At 60.9% G+C, this 15,617-nt stretch overlaps 3 protein-coding genes across 5 annotated transcripts; 1 reads left to right on the top strand and 2 right to left on the bottom strand.

The window, feature by feature from the left end:
* Positions 1-2,237: 2,237 nt before the first annotated feature.
* Positions 2,238-4,292, top strand: CLIC3 (chloride intracellular channel 3). Its single transcript, XM_010954486.3, has 6 exons — positions 2,238-2,381; positions 3,182-3,291; positions 3,368-3,493; positions 3,627-3,733; positions 3,816-3,991; positions 4,070-4,292. The coding sequence occupies exons 1-6, from the start codon at positions 2,346-2,348 to the stop codon at positions 4,226-4,228; spliced, it is 714 nt and encodes a 237-aa protein (XP_010952788.3). The 5' UTR covers positions 2,238-2,345; the 3' UTR covers positions 4,229-4,292.
* Positions 4,293-4,923: 631 nt separating this feature from the next.
* Positions 4,924-6,511, bottom strand: PAXX (PAXX non-homologous end joining factor). Of its 2 annotated transcripts, XM_010954485.3 has the most exons (7): positions 6,324-6,509; positions 6,178-6,238; positions 5,887-5,936; positions 5,616-5,806; positions 5,468-5,539; positions 5,211-5,295; positions 4,924-5,112 (listed from the first exon to the last, which is right to left on the bottom strand). In XM_010954485.3, the coding sequence occupies exons 1-7, from the start codon at positions 6,449-6,451 to the stop codon at positions 5,073-5,075; spliced, it is 627 nt and encodes a 208-aa protein (XP_010952787.2). In that variant the 5' UTR covers positions 6,452-6,509; the 3' UTR covers positions 4,924-5,072. The 2 variants fall into 2 exon arrangements, with proteins under 2 accessions (XP_010952787.2, XP_074218810.1); XM_074362709.1 differs by lacking the exon at positions 5,887-5,936 and having other exon boundaries at positions 5,616-5,766; positions 6,324-6,511.
* Positions 6,512-12,155: 5,644 nt separating this feature from the next.
* On the bottom strand, positions 12,156-15,555 carry LCNL1 (lipocalin like 1). Of its 2 annotated transcripts, XM_074362700.1 has the most exons (6): positions 14,880-15,555; positions 13,433-14,158; positions 13,191-13,301; positions 12,827-12,928; positions 12,547-12,569; positions 12,156-12,303 (listed from the first exon to the last, which is right to left on the bottom strand). In XM_074362700.1, the coding sequence occupies exons 2-5, from the start codon at positions 13,653-13,655 to the stop codon at positions 12,547-12,549; spliced, it is 459 nt and encodes a 152-aa protein (XP_074218801.1). In that variant the 5' UTR covers positions 13,656-14,158; positions 14,880-15,555; the 3' UTR covers positions 12,156-12,303. The 2 variants fall into 2 exon arrangements, with proteins under 2 accessions (XP_074218801.1, XP_074218802.1); XM_074362701.1 differs by lacking the exons at positions 12,156-12,303; positions 12,547-12,569; positions 12,827-12,928 and having other exon boundaries at positions 12,940-13,301; positions 13,433-13,506; positions 14,019-14,158.
* Positions 15,556-15,617: the final 62 nt, after the last annotated feature.

The raw sequence follows: 15,617 nt of genomic DNA, 5'->3' as shown, positions 1-15,617 counted from the left end.
CAGTCGAGCAGCCCGGTAAAGGCTGGTGACCCTGAGTTTGTTCTCATGTCTTCAGAAACATTTTAAAGATACGGTAGAAATTTCAAACCATGCAGGCGGAAGGAGCACAGATGGCATGTGTGTGCGTGTGTCAGAGGTCATCCTGCAGGCGGTCGCTCCCACCTGTGCTCAGACACAAGCAGGAACTCGGAGTGACCGTAACTGACACAGTGTTTGCAACTTGCTGGCTTCTCCCTCCCGCTTCAGCCCGCTTCGGCTGACCTGCTAGGGCCCCTGTAACACAGCGCACAAACCAGGGGCTGAAACAGCAGATGTTCACTCTCGCAGTCCGGAGGCCAGAGGGCCGAGGCCAAGGTGTGGGCAGGCTGGTTCCTCCCGGTGGTTTTCTGGCCATCTTCATTTTTTTGTGGGGGACAGGGGTAAGGGTTAGGTTTATTTATTTTTTTGTGGAGGTGCTGGCGATAGAACCCAGGACCTCGTACATGTTAAGCACGTGCTCTACCACTGAGCTGTACCCTCCCCTGGGCCGTCTTTGGAGCCCTTGGCTTGAACGAGTGCCACACCCATCTCTGCCTCCACTCAGTGTGTCCGTGTCAAAATCTCCCTTTTATAAGAACATGGGTATATTGGCTTAGGGCCCATCTTAATGTTCTCATCTTGATTACCTCTGTAAAAACCCCATCTCCAAATATGGTCATACTCTGAGGTGTTGGGGGCTGGGGGCTAGGACTTCAACATATGAATTGGGTTGGGAGAAGGGACACAGTTCAGCCCATAACACCACTGACCCTCAGGCTAACCAGACCCACCTCCTCCATCCTCTGCTGCGGACACGCCAGGACTGTCCCACACCCAGGGGGATGGTGAACCTGTTTATTGGTCCCTCGTGTACTTATGGGGACTTCGAGGTGATGGCTGCTGATTACCTGGTGATACTCACCCCCAGGAATGTGCTTCCCAGAATATGGTTGCTATATTTCTGGCTGTTGTGACCACAAACTGTCTTGTTCTGCTTTGTCCCTGAAGTAAGTGCAGTGAAACACTTGTGTATTCTGTGGGTGTGTTTTATTTCCTTTCTTGGGAACCACCTGCTCACGTGTCCATTTCGCCATTTTCCTTACGACTTGTAAGGGGGTTTTAGACACAGGACATCTGATGAATGGGCGCAGGTGAGGAGGGGAGGCATCGTGTGTGCCAGGGAAGCAGGAAGCAGCTGGGGTGACCCCTCCCCCCCGGTTGTGGAGCAGCAGCCCCCTGGTGCTGGGACAGAGGCAGGTGGAGGGGAGGTCCAGGCCCCAGAGGGGAGCCGGGCGCTGAGCTCTGTAGTATGTCGAGGTCAGCCCCAGGCTGGAAGGGTAGCCTGAGCCAGGAGCCCTGACCAGTGCTGGGTTCCAGGAGAGGCGGCCAGGCAGGAGACCTGGGCTTGGAGAGGAAGGCTCCTGCAGGTCCCACGTGCTGCCGCCAGGCGGCGCTGGGCCTCGGCGGCCCAGGGCCTCGCTGCCCCTCCCTGAGGCCCCTCCCACCGAAGCTGAGCCCTGGTGTGGGAAGCTGGGAGTGTGGCCCCTGCAGGGACTGGCAGGGGCACACCTGTGGGGCACCAACTCCCCCAACCACCCCTGGGCTTTTCCTTCTAGTCCAGGGCGACTGGGGGCTGGCTGGCAGTCTCTCTGGGTCAGAAGACTGTAGCTTCTAACCACCTCTCCCAACCCCCTTGGGGTTCTTCCTTCAAAGGTTGAGAGCAGAGAGAAGCCAGCCCCGAGCCCACGAGGGAGGGGCGGGGTGTGGGGCCGTCTGGGTAAAGACGCCTGAGCCGGCCCGTCCTCCGCGGGCAGCTTGGAACGTGGCCCCGCCCCGCGGGAGTGGCGCTCTGTCCGAGCTCAGGAGGTGGGAGGGGGAGTCCCTTCCAAGCGGCTTGTCACTTGTGATGCCCTGGTGGGCGATGGGGTAACAGGCTGTGGCCAGGCTGTTCACTTCTCCTGCCCACTCCTTGGCTTTCCGGGCTGGGCGCCCTGACAGACAGCAGGGTGTCCACTGCCAGGAGGGCTGCTAGGCTTATGGCAGGGGTGGTCCTGATCCAAGGCTGCCCCCTGTCCCAGGCAGGCAGCCCGCTTTCCCTGACTAGCAGCCCACTGCTCTCATCCTCCACCCCTGCCCCCCTCACCCCAACACAGAGGCCCTCAGGTCCAGCTCCCAGCACTCAGCTCCCCTCATGGTCACACCCTTATGTTCCCGCCGCCTAGGTGTCTCCACAGGGCGGGACCCTGGGCTGTGGAGGGCGGGGCGCTCAGGGAACCTTAAAGAGCTCCCCAGGTCCCCGCCCAGGCCTTGCTGCCGCAGTCCCCACCATGGCTGAGACGGCCAAGCTCCAGCTGTTTGTCAAGGTGCTGGGCTGGCTGGGCTGGGGGAGGGCTGGGGAAAGGGGTTCTCTGCGGGCAGGCTGAGGCGCGGGTGGGTCTCTGGGACAGCGTCTGCACTAATACCCCTGCGGTGGGCTCAGGCTGTCCCACCGAGGCTGCTTAACGTGGGGGCAGCAAAGCGGGGGGAAGGGTTGGGGGTGGCCCCAGCCCAATTTCCTCTTGACTCCTGGGCCCTGCCCAGCCCTCCTGGAGAAAAAACCCCTTAGTAGGGATGTGCCAAGCAGGGAGCCAGTGGCCCAGGCCCAGGTGAGGCTGGGGTTGAGGCACAGAAGGGACCTGGGCCAGGCAGCCTCACTGAGGCCCAGATCTGTGGATCCCGGTGTGGGGGATGCCAGAGCCTGGCCTCCTCCCACCCTCAGGGCCCAGGGCAGCAGGATGCCCAGTTTGGCAGAATGAATCACTCAAAAAACAACTCACTTGGCCCACCCCACCCTGCCACCAGCCTGCAGGGCCTGGTGCCCAGGGGCCCAGCCTCTGTAGATAAGGGTCAAGGGGCCAGGCCCCAGAACCAGGGTCCTGCTCCACACCCCTCACCCCTGTGCCCTCACCCAGTCTTCGGGCCCTCAGCATCTCTGCACCCTCCCTACCTCCCAGGGACCAAGTCAAGGGCCCTCAGCGGCCACTTGTCAAGGCTGTGCTGGATTGAGCTGGGGCCCTGGCACCGTGCCAGCCTCTTGGCAGTTGGAGGCCAGGTCCCACCCAGCCTGGTGGCAGGATTCCAGGGTCTGCTCCCTCCCCGACGCCCCTCTACTCCACCCCTCCAGGCAAGCGAGGACGGCGAAAGCGTGGGGCACTGCCCTTCTTGTCAGAGGCTTTTCATGATCCTGCTTCTCAAGGGCGTGCCCTTCACCCTCACCACCGTGGACACCCGCAGGTAAGCCTGCCCAGGACCCTCCCTGGCCTCTGCCCTCCCCGGGCCAGCCGCTTCCCTCCCTGCCTTGTGCCCACAGGTCCCCAGATGTGCTGAAGGACTTCGCCCCTGGCTCGCAGCTGCCCATCCTGCTCTATGACGGTGACGCCAAAACGGACACGCTGCAGATCGAGGAGTTTCTGGAGGAGACGCTAGGCCCACCTGAGTGAGGACCCGGACCAGTGGGAGGGACAAAGATGGGGCCCTCAGGAAGGACACTTCCAGGACAGAGCCCAGGAAGGACACAGTGGGCCTGCAGCGCGCGGCCAAGGCCTGACCCGAATCCCCTCCACCTGCAGATTCCCCAGCCTGGCGCCCAGATACCGGGAGTCCATCGCGGCGGGCAACGACGTCTTTCACAAATTCTCCGCCTACATCAAGAACCCAGTGCCCGCCCAGGATGATGGTGAGGAGGGCCCGGAGGCGTGGCGAGGGTGAGGGGAGTGGCCCCCGGCCGGGTCCTCACCGTGCCGCTCCCCCGCCCCCAGCCCTGTACCAGCAGCTGCTGCGCGCCCTCGCCAAGCTAGACAGCTACCTGCGCGCGCCCCTGGAGCACGAACTGGTACGGGAGCCGAAGCTGCGCGAGTCGCGCCGCCGCTTCCTAGACGGCGATCAGCTCACGCTGGCCGACTGCGGCCTGCTGCCCAAGCTGCACGTCGTCAACGTGAGCACCGGGCCGGGAGGGGCGGGGTGGGCCAGGACAGACCCTGGAGGAGACCCTGACCGCGCCCTGCGCCCCTAGACGGTGTGCGCGCACTTCCGCCAGGCGCCCATCCCGGATGAGCTGCGCGGGCTCCGCCGCTACCTGGACAGCGCCCTGCAGGAGAAGGAGTTCAAGTACACGTGTCCGCACAGCGCAGAGATCTTGGCGGCCTACCGGCCCGCCGTGCGCCCTCGCTAGCGTCCCCGCCTCCCCCGCCACCCCGCCCACTCGTCTGCAGCCCCATAAAGGCATCTCTGCCTCAGTGAGTGTGTCCGCACATCCGAAGGACCGGGACCCCCCGATTTCTGCCACCTCTAAGCTCCCACTGTGAGTCTCAGCTCCAGAGGACAGCCCGGAAGGATTGGCGGAGAGCCAGGTGGGCGGGGCCATCCCTCTACTCGTCAGGGATGGTGGGACTGGACTGGGCTCCCAAACCAGTCAGGCCAGGGCAGGGTGGAAGGATGGCCGAGGAGGGTGGGGAGCAGAGCCTGATCTGGGCAACTCAGGGCTCCAGGCCAGAGGACAGGCGGGCCCACATTCCTCTGCTCCGCCCCAGGTGGCATGCAGGCCACTCCCATCTCCTGCAAGATCTACTGTTCCTCGTGGGGGTCTGCATCACTGAGGCGTAGGCCCCTGTGCCCGGTGGGGTGGGAAGAGTTCCACCCTGGCAGAACCCTGGCCCTGCCTTGCACAGCCCTGTCAGCTCCTGGGCTGGCCAGGCAGGACAGCTGGGCAGGGCGGGAGAGCTCAGGCAACTCCACCTGGGAGCTCGAAGTCTGATGCATCTGTTTACCTTCTGCGGCCCAGTGCCCAGCTCACAGGCAGTGGCGGGGGGGGGGGTCCCTGCGCCCTCTCCTGGAGCCAGCCCCCAGGAGCCAGAGCATGGCCATGACTTCTGCCAGAGGAAGATGTTTATTTGATGGAAAAGGGGCTCGAGGAGCAGGTTTGTTCCTGCTGGGCAGCAGGATGGGCAGGTGCAGGTGGCAGGGTCTTTGAGGCTGCCCCTCCCCTCACAGGCAGGGTCAGACTTTGTGCTGCACCTTCAGGGGTCATCGAAGTCTACACCACCAGCTGGTTTCTTACTGAGAGAGAAGAGAGGATGACACTATAGGGTTGTGGAGGGACGGGCAGGGTCTGGGGCTGGACTCGGCGCAGGAGGGAGGGGTGAGTGGGTGGGTACCTCTTGAAGCCGGGGTTGATGAGAGACTCTCCTGGACACCGCCTCTTGACCCCAGGTCCAGGGCCACTTCTCTGAGGATCCGGGTCTGGGGGGAAACAGGATGAGGGGGAGCACCTAAGTCCAGCAGAATCCCAGGGCCACAACCCCTTTTCCATATAGGCAGATCCTTCCTCTGGAGCTTGAGGCTTGTTCTGGGGAAACTGAGCCACAGAGGAATGAGCACAGTGCCACCCCAAGTCATAGGTGACAGGCCTCACCTGGTAAGAAGAGCTGAGGCCCCGCTGGCCGGGAGCTCTTCCTGGGGCTGGTGGCTGTCTCCCCCGCAGCAGCTGCGGGAAAAGCCGGAATGGAGGCACGGGCAGGTGGACCCCAGTGAGGGTGTGAGATGCCCACCCTCCATCCTACCTGCCAGCCGCCGCTCCAGGCTGCACACACGCTCTGCCAGGCCCAGTGTCAGTGCCTGCAACCTGGAGGCTGCCTCTGGGCCTGGCACCTTGGAGAGGTCAAAGCCCAGCACCGAGGGTCCCCCTGACAGGGTCAGGGATGCTCCGTCCTCCTGCAGGGTGAGAGCCACAGCTTGCTGCTCACAGGCTGCCCTGGGAAAGGAGGGTGGCTGAGTGCTGTGGCCACACTCACTCGCTCCCCACCCACCCCTCCTCCCTTCTCAGGGGCTCACCTGAACCGCGAGGTGATGTCTTCAGCCGCACTCAGGCCAAAACGGGCTTTCTACAGGACACAGGGACTGGTCACCAGGTGCCTGAGACCCTAGAACCACTGGGAACACCCCAAACCTGCCCCACCCAGATGTGCCTGTGACCAATCTTAGGACCACAGCTACAGAGCCGTGGGAAGGGTGCCCAGACCCTTCCAGGGAATCCCAGACTGACCCCTTCGATCCCACAGGTGGTCCGCCCTGCAGGTGTTGGGTGCTGGGGGCTACCGGCCGCCCAGGAGTCCCGTTACCCACCAGGGCCGCCAGGCTGTCCGGCGTGAAGCAGGTGCTCCAAAGCTCCGCGGCGTCTGTCACACTGGTGGAGGCGGGGGGAACTGTCAGGCGGGACCGCCTGCAGAGCTGCCCGCGCCGCTCACAGGCCTACGGTCCCCTCTACTCACTAGAAGTTGAAGGCCCCACGGTCCCCGGCCCCGCTTCCCTCCCCCTCGCAGTAGCACACGAAGCGCGGGGGCCCAGGGCCGGGCGGCAGCGTGCAGAGCGGCGGCGACAGCGGCGGCGGCGACACCATGACACTTCGCCGGCCGGAGGGATGCGATGCACACGGCTCCGGGCCTAGGGCGCCTGCGCAGGCGGATGCCTTCCGGAGCGGGGGCGGGGCCTGCGCCAGTGGGCGGACTTGGGAGCGAGGTGGGACAGAGCCGAGAGGCTCCCACGGGGCCTGCGCGGGGCGGGGCTAGCTGGGCCTCCTCATGGGGCGGGGCCTGCGCTGATGGGGCGGGGCCTGGCGCGGGGCGGGGCTCCGGGGCTGGCCAGTCCCGAGCTGTGTTCCCGCGTGACAAGGGCTGCGCAGCGCAGTCCGGGCGTCTGAGCCCCACGCCCACTTGGTGGCCTCTTCGGGCCGTACCCTGCTGCATGCCCGCAGGGTATGTCCCCGCTGAGTGCCCGGTTCCCCTAACCGCTCAGGTCTCAGCCTGCTTTGACCCCCGTGCGGTCCCCGCGGCTTCCCCCGGCCTCTGCAACCAGCTTCCTAACATCAGCTGTAACAAGTCAAAGTACAAAAGTGAATGAATTACGGTAACCGGTTTAAAAGGCTTCTGCCACTCGTGCATCCATCCCACAATGTTCACCCAGCACCTCGTCTCTGCCTCGTGTTGTCCCAGGCCTTGAGCTCACCGTGATCAGCAGACAAGGTCTCTGATCTCCTGAAGCTTGTGAGAGCTTATGGGATGGACAAATGAACAAGCGAAACATGAAATTCTCGGGTAGTGCCAAGTGCCGTTTGAGCTGTGACCTGGAAGAAGAGAGGGACGGAGCACACCAGGAGAGGGTGTACCAGGCGGGGGGCGGGGGGGCAGTCACTACAGAAGCGCCACAGCGGACACAGAACAGTTATGCTCAGGGCTTTGCAGAAGGCCAGGGTGACCACACTGTGGCCATAAAGAGGCGGCAGGTGGGTTTGTAAGCTAAGCTAATGTATTTCAAATATGCCTGCAGCCCAGCCTGCCTAATCTCCTACTTTCTCCTATTTCACAACCCTCAGTTCTCCCCTCACCCCCAGGAGGCTCCTGCCCCCAGAACCTTTGCATATGCTGTTGTCTCTGCCTGGCACGCCCTTTCTCCAGACTCACTCACTTCATTCAGACCTTTATTCAAAAATCACCTTCTCAAGGAAGTCTTCGCTATTGCCTTATATATGATTTCAACGCCCTGATCAGCATCTCAGGTCCCCTCTCCTCTTCTTTTTATTTGTTTTCCAACTTGTCACTGTATAAAGTACACTCTCATGTACATGTGACAGCAGCCTCTAAGATGGCCCCCAAACATGTCTGCCTCCTGTGTTTACACCTTTGTGTATCCCTCCCCCGAGCATGGGCTGGATCGAATAACTGGCTTCTAGGCAATAGAATATGGCAGAAGTGATGGGCTGTCACCTCGTTCTTTCTCTGGGATTGCTCACCATGACATGAGGCGGCCCCGTGGAGACATCCATGTGATGCAGGACCGAGGCCTGGCCACCACATCCATGTGATGCGGGACTGAGGCCTGGCCACCACATTCATGTGATACGGGACCGAGGCCTGGCCACCACCAGTGAGGGAGCTAGAGCACTGCCTCCCTTGCAGCTGAGCCTTCTGATAAGAATGCAGCCCCAGGCAGTAGCTTGACTGCAGCCTCATGAGAGATCTTCTGCCAGAGGGCCCAGAGCACCCAGGACCAGACGCCTAGCCTTCACAAATTGGGAACAATACACGCTTATCTTTTTAAGCCATTGACTTTCGGGGTAATTTGTTTTTCAGCAATAGGTGACTAATACATCTAAATAAACATTTATCCTGTTTATTGCCCATTTCTCCCATGAGGTCCTCAAAGACAGGGCTTTCTTTCTGTTTTATTTGCCATTGTATCCTAGTGTTTAAACAGTGCCTGGCACATAGAGATATGCAATAAATATCATGAAAGAATGAGTGCAGAGTGGGGAGCCGTTGGAGGGTTTAAGCAGCAGTGGGGTGGGGAGTGGCACTTCTGATTTATGTGTACAAAGCATGTTGAGTGCCATGAAGAGAGGGGACCAAGGGCTGCAGGGGTGGAGGGGAGGGGGTCAGGGAGAATAGTAGGGGGGAGGGGAGGGAGGGGTCACAGATGACACTTGCATATAGGGAGAGTGGAAATGCCCTCCCTGAGATAACTGGGCTGAAGCAGGATCGGAGAGGACATGGGGGACTCTCCGTCATGCGAGCTCCTGATGTGGCTGTATGTCTGATGGCGCTGTTGTGTACACAGACTCTAATCTAGAGGAAGGGTCAAGTCCAGAGATGTCAGCGTGGAGTCACCAGCCTTCAGCACGTGCTCAGGACCTGGGAGATTGTTTCTAGGTAAAATGCGGTAGGCTGCATAATGACCCCTAAAGATGTCAGTCCCAATCCCTGGAACTTGTGAATGTTACCTTGTATGTGTTGACCTAAAACAATAACATACCCAATTATTTTGCCAGCAAAATGTTCATTGGGGAACAGCAAAGAATTTCAATTCAGGACATGATCTATGGCGAACCACAGGAAATCTGGAAAACAAAGAAGAAACTCTTTTATAGAGGGGAAAGGGGAGTTGGGAAGGGCTGATCTAAACAAAGAGTCTGTTGGAGGAAACTGGGAGTTGGAGGTGTAGTGGCTTTTCACTGGCTGAGCTGTGATGGTCTCTCGTTGGCTGGGCTGTTGCCGGGCAGGGAGAAAATCTCCCTTCCTCCTGCTGGGTAGTAAGTAGCAACCTTCTTCCTGTTGGGTCTGAAACTGAGGCTGAGCAGTAGATGTGAGAGCTCCCCTTTCTGGCCTCCTGACTCCGTTTTAAATGAGGTTTCCGTCTCTTAATTTTCACATTTCCCCTGCTTTGCTCAAGATCTTACTCTGCAAGCATTGCTGATCAGCAGTCATGTCTTTCCTGGGTTCAGTGACTTTTTCTCTCCCTATGCCAGGAAAGACCTTTCCTGGGTGTCGTGTCCCACGTGGAAGTTCGGAAAGTGCATGGGCTGGAAACCTACTGAGGTCACATTCGAGTAACAAGGAGGAGTAGGAGGGAGATCTCTCAGGAATTTCCCATCTGAAGTCTGTGTCTTAGAACAGCAAGTGCACACTCACAGCTGAAAGAATGAAAAAGCACTTTGGGAAGATACAGTTGATGAAAAAGATTTTCACATATTGAATTATGGGGAAGTCATTCTGAATTATGCATGATTTGACTTGAACTTTATGCTAACTAGAACAGCCTGTCTATGTCAAACATAGATTGTGTATCTGCTTTAACCAAAAGAGGAAAAAGGAGGAGGAAGCATCACCAGGTTGTTTAGAATGTCCACTTCGAAGACAGGGATAAATATCCTTCCCCTGTCCAATGACGCCAATGTCCTTCGCAGGTGAGAATCCTTTCCCAGATACCAAGGTCCTGCTGCCTTGCTGTGCATGTGCTGATCTGTCTGTTCTGAGACTGTGAAGACATGTGCCCCTCTCATGTCTGATGTTTGCTCATTGTTCTGACAAGATATAAAACTGTGGTTCAGGTATCCAGGGTGCAGCCAGGCGATCACTGTGGAAGTGGTTTCAGACAGTTCCAACATCACTGAGAACTTGAATTTTCTGAACTATATGAGAGTCAAGGACACCACCAGCCATTCTCAGAATGGTATCTGCCAGCATCTGTCACCAGTTACCATATGGTCTCAAGGTCTCTCCTTGAAACTATGCATTTTGGGCCCCAACCAATTCTTGCTTAATAAGCACCCTTACTTCTTGCCAGCTCTGATTTTAATTCTTGACAAACAACTTCTATAACTCTGCAGTTTTTACCTGTGTAAGCCTCCCTTCCTTTGTAGCCCAGTGAACACAGTTCAAGTGTTTCTTGCATCTGTGTCTTCTGGGGTGCAGTCCTCAGTTTAGTGCATAGAGAACTCTTTTCTATTCCAATTGTCAATGGAAATAATCAATAACCAATCAGAGGTGACTAAGAGGGAGGATTGGAAAAAAGAAAAGAGACGGTTTAGGGGAAAAAAGAGACAGAGAGAGCTTGGGAGGAGCATTTACAGTTCCTTGGAACCCCGTCCGTGGGGGTTAGGAGGACATCGGAAAGGCTGGTTAGAGGGCTGAAGGGACCTGGAGTGCTTAAGCTTGGGACAGTCTTTTTTCCAACGTCCTGGTTCTTTGCAATAACAGTGGTGGGATCAGACGAGGGCCGATTGGAGGGACTTTGGCCTTTACTCTCAGTGAGATGGGGTCCACTGGGTCAGCTGTGAGCAGAGGAGGGCAGCAGCTGACCTTGCACACACATCCCTGGGCTGCAGGGTGGAGAACAGGCTGAGGGCTGCCCTCGTGTGGCCGGAGCAGGGAGTGCAGGACAAGATGATCCTGGGCTGATCTGCAGGTGCCAAGGGGTTGACCCTTCCTGGGTCCACAGGGGCTCTGCGGGGGTTGCCCCTCCAACAGACCCTCCCTCGGAATGAATGGTGTCCATGAGGTCATGAAGTGTAAACTGCGTCTCCTCACTCCGGATCTTTCCCAGGGGACCTGGGAGGGAACGGTCAGTGGGGGATGTCGGGGGCTGGGAGCCTGCCGGAGAAACTGCCTGTGCAGGTCTCCCCTCTCTCTGCCTTGAATCTCTCCTGTTGCCACCGTGGCACTTTCCACCCCTTCTTCTCTCGGTCCACGTGGAAGCCAAATGACAACCAGTGAATCAGTGACTGATAGGTCCGTCACTCAGTAGATCAGCTGACTTATCACCAGCCTCTCTCTGCAGACGCTGGTCTAGGTGGGAGGATAGGAGGGGTGTCAGCCCAGACTGGTGTCAGGCTGCAGGCAGGGGCAGACCGGCCAGGTCCCCGCCCCGGTGGTGTCCACGGGAGGCCGGAGCTCGCAGGTGGGCTGGGCAGCAGAGGCAGCGGCGGGCCCCAGGCGTTGGGTGCAGGCGTGGAAGGGCTGTCCGGGGCTCCCGGGCTGTGGGGGCTCTTCACTCAGAAGGGCCCAGATCGTGTCTGGCAGGACAGGGCTGTATTTTAATGGAAAACGTCTAAGCGGCTGAAGAGCAGAAGTGCTGGCGTCACAAGCCATCACCCAGATGGAGCGGCGGTCAGCGTTCCGACGCGCTGTCGCCTGGTGGTGTATCTTTCTGAACTAGTCACGTTACAGACGCCATTTTACCCTCCAGCGCTTCAGGGCTTCGGGAAAGGACAGCGGTTTTTCCCTCACAGACACGATGGCAGGACAGAGCTCCGCCTTGCAGGAGGGAGTCAGAAAGAAGGGGTGCTGGAAGGCCACCCGCGGACGGAAGTGGCCCCGACACCCATCAGGTTGGGGTTTGGGGGGACCCGCGAGGCAGAGAGGTCTGTCCCCCACTGGAGCCCAGCTGCGCACTTGGCGTCGGTCCGGCACCGCGCGCTTTCCCATGGCTGCGCAGAGGTCTGTGCTGCGGAGCAAGGACAGCAACTGGAGTCCCAGGGCCGGGGTCTGCAGGGGACCCAGGGAAGCCCCAGCCGGCCCTTGTCCAGCAGCCCAAGGAGCCTGCCTCCCACAGAGCCAGGCCTAAGGCCTGCCTGGCCCCGGGACCCAGTCGTGCAAGCGCTGCCCTTGGGAGTTGGGGTTGGAGCCAGAGACCTGCACTGTCCCTCTTGGGGAGGGCCGGTCCCAGGCCCGGGGGCTGCAGGCCCTGGGGCACCTCTACCCCAGTCCACTTGGCTCCTCTGCCCCTCCCCCCATTCCTGCCCTTACTCCCCAGAAACGCACAGCTTTGGCTTTTAGAGGTATTGTTTATTGTGCTGGAAGGGTGGGGGTGGAGAGGAGTTTATTGTGAGGAGGGTCGGGTACACGGAGCAGCTGACATCATGGCCTCCTCCCCGCTCACACTCCATGGCTGCAGCCCTCACTGGAAACTGAGTGGCACCTGTTGGGGTGGGCAGCATCCTCTCACCTCCTCCTGCCCTCCCCGGGCCCAGCCTCAGGGGGCCCCACTCTGTCCCTCCCCACCGCTGCTCGTGTCCCAGCTTGATTCTATGGGACAATCCCCACCCCTGCTCACAAGACCCCCATAGCGCAGCCCTCTGGGCAGGAGGGGCCTCCCTGGGTCAGCAGGGCGCCAGGCACTGTGGTCTTAGGAGGGGTGTCCAGGCAGCCCCCGGGAACTCACCTAGAAGGCGCCCGCACACTGGTCTGTGGAGAAGAGTGGGGCCTGAGGAACCACCTGGAGGAGGCCCCGGGCCCTCCCCTGAATAGCCACACCCTCTTCCTGTGACCCCCTGTGGGGGCACCGCCCACCCCCCACCCCAGGCCCAGACAGGCCAGGGCTGCCCCAGGACTCCTGTGCTGAGTCTGGGCTCAGCGGAGTGAGCCTTGGGCCTGGCCCTCCCAGGCTGGGTCTGGGGTCTTCCACCGCCTGCAGCCCTGAGCCGCTTCGGGATGTCGCTCACCTGACTTGGGCAGCAGGGCACCCTGGCTCGGGTTCAGGCCCACTTGGGGTGCCAGCTGCTGCATCTTCTGGGCACCTTCAGGAAACAGCTCTGGGGCCCGGGCTGAGGGCAGGGAGGGCCAGTGAGCCAGGGGACAGGGCCGGGGGTGGGGGGGATGGAGGGAGGGGCGAGGAGGAGGGACTAGGTGGGAAAGGGTCCCAAGGAGGCACCGGAGATGGTGGTTCCACCTGCCAGAGTCAGAACTTGCTGGGAAGTACACACTGGTGACACTCCAGACCAGACCTCACACGTGGCCCCTGGAGGAGAGGCCTGTGCCTGGTGGAGGTGTGGGGGGTGTCAGGGCTGCTCCCCCGGGGCCACCCACCGTAGAGCTGCAGCCAGACGTTCCTAGCGCCCCCCTTCTGCGTCTCCAAGTACAACACAGCAAAGTGCTCGTAGTCGGTGGACACCACCCGGACGTCAGCCTGCTCCATGGCTGAGGGGGGAGGGCCTGCTGAGCTGGCTGCACAGGATGCCGGCCCAGCTGCCAGGAAGCCCCCCAGGCCGCCTCCCCAGCGGCCAGCCCTGCCTGCTGCGCACCCCGGCCCCTGTGCTGCCCCGCCTCACCCGCGTTGCTGAACTGCCCGTCCACAGCACCCCTGGTCAAGGTCTCCTCCATCTTCTGGCACCTGCCATCTGGCCTGGGAGGGAGGACCCCCAGCAGCCTGAGCAGGAGCCCCCTGAGGATGCTGCCTGACCATGGTGCAGACGGCTGCCACTTAGGTGCTGCCAACCAGCTCGTGTAGAGGGCCGGTGTCCCGCCTGCACCAGGGTCCCCTTGTCCCCCCATCCACACTTAGCACTCGTAGGTGCTTTGTGGCTTTCTTCCAGGTGAGGGGACACGGCCAGAGGATGTGGCGTCTAGGAGGTCTCCCGGTCCCCCCTACACACACACACACACACACACTCAGGCACAAGGACACCGTTCCTCCACACCCAGGTCTCAGGCAGAGCGTCCACCTCAGACGGGCCCCCTTGGGGAGCAGGCCAGATGCTGCGGCTGTTTCAACGGCCCCTGCCCCCTGGTGCCGGCTGGGGCCTGGCTTGAGGCCTTGATGTGTCCCGGACACCTCTGGTTCCTGCTGGCTCCCAGCTGGCCTCACATTGGCCGCATCTAAGGCCCCGTGTGAAGTGAGGCTCATGGGTCACTTACGTGGGGTACCCAAACTTGAGGTGCAGGTCGCCGTTGGCCAAGAGGGTCACCAAGGCCACAGGCATCTTCATGTTATCCTTGGAGTCGAGGAAGCCCTGGTCGTCGGACACCACCCCAACCACGTACAAGGTGCCCTGGAACTGCAGGGGGGTTACGGGGGGAGCTGAGGGCAGCCCCTGTGCCACCTCAACCCTGACCCGGAAACGAGGAACAGCTACCACGCACCCGGCTTGCGGCCTGAGGAGTGGCAGGCACAACCCTGGGGCCTGCAGTCCTACCCAGCACACCCCCGCCTGAAGTTGGATGAGCAGATGGATGGGGGCTCTCTCCCTGTCCCCCAGACTTGAGTCAAGCTCGGATCAGAGAAGGTCTGGGGAGGGCGAGGCCGCCAGGCCCTTCGGACCAGCGATGCTGGGCACACCTGGCTGGCATCGAAGTTGGCCTGGATGGGGACCTGGGCCCGGCTGGGGGACGCCCCGTGCAGGGCAAGGGCCAAGCCCATCAACAGTGTCTGCAGCATCATGGCTCTCCTAGACTGCACGGGCGCCGAGCAGGGCAGGAGAGTTGGGGTTGCCTCTCCCACTGCACTTTTATGCCCCCAAGGTGCCCTGAGGCGCTGGCCTGCTGGCCTGGGACAGAGCCCACTGCGATAGGCTCCTGGCCAGGTTACACCCTGCAGCAGCTGGCCCAGCCCCCTCCACCTGGCTCCACCCATCCCCAGTGTTTCCTCCTAGGGAGGGGCCACCAGATGTCCCAAAGCAAGAGGAGGTAAGTTCTGGCCAGATGTGGCCCCCAGCCCTCAGCTCAGGCAGGACCCCAGGCCCCTTCTTCCAGGAAGCCTTCCCAGAAACTCTCCCTCACCTTTGAGCCTCACAACCCCTGGTGCATCTGCAGGGCCTGGCTGAAGTCAGCCTGGCTGGGGGCCTGGTGGGCGGGCTGCAGGGAGCACTGCACATTGTGAGCCAGGAGGGCCCGGGACAGGCGCCTGAGAACGGCCACTCCATCCGGGAATCTGGGGGATTGTAGGAGGTCAAGGGCAGGGCTGGTGGGGGGAGACCGCGCCCCGGGGCACTGGGTCAGCTTTGGTGCCAGAGGCCTGGCGAGAGGGCAGGGCTGCGTGCTCTTGAAGCCCAGGCCAGAGGCTTGGGGATCTCAGAGAGCCAGAGGGGAGGTGAGGGTGGCCTGTCTCCAGCATGTCCAAGTCTGGGGGTCACGGGCACTCCAGCTACCTCCCCCACGCCCTTCCCCCTGCCAGTCTGAGTGCACTAGTTCCACACCTTCAAACACTCCCCGAGGCCTCACCCCTCTCCTGGCTGGGGGCCGGGGGCAGGCTGTGGGCCCTGCCTAGGGTTAGCTGCTGACCAGGCGCCAGCTCCAAGCCAGCCCAGCCTGAGCTGCAGCTTGAGGGGGCGGGGCTGGATGGCCCCGCTGAGATCAGAGCCCCAGGAGGGGTGGGGTGGGGATGGACACGACCTCAGCTGTCCTGGCTGCTGACCCAGCCCCACTCCTCCACCCCACCGGGAGCAAAGTTAGCGGGCCTCTGCCCGCCCCTCGTGGGTGTCAGCTAGAACCAGCCTCCCAGGTGAAGGGAGACCCAGG

The sequence above is a fragment of the Camelus bactrianus genome, chromosome 4 (assembly GCF_048773025.1).
Source record: "Camelus bactrianus isolate YW-2024 breed Bactrian camel chromosome 4, ASM4877302v1, whole genome shotgun sequence".
NCBI lineage: Eukaryota > Metazoa > Chordata > Mammalia > Artiodactyla > Camelidae > Camelus > Camelus bactrianus.
The sequence above is the reverse complement of the archived record's forward strand: the minus strand, read 5'-3'. Positions and strand labels throughout refer to the sequence as shown.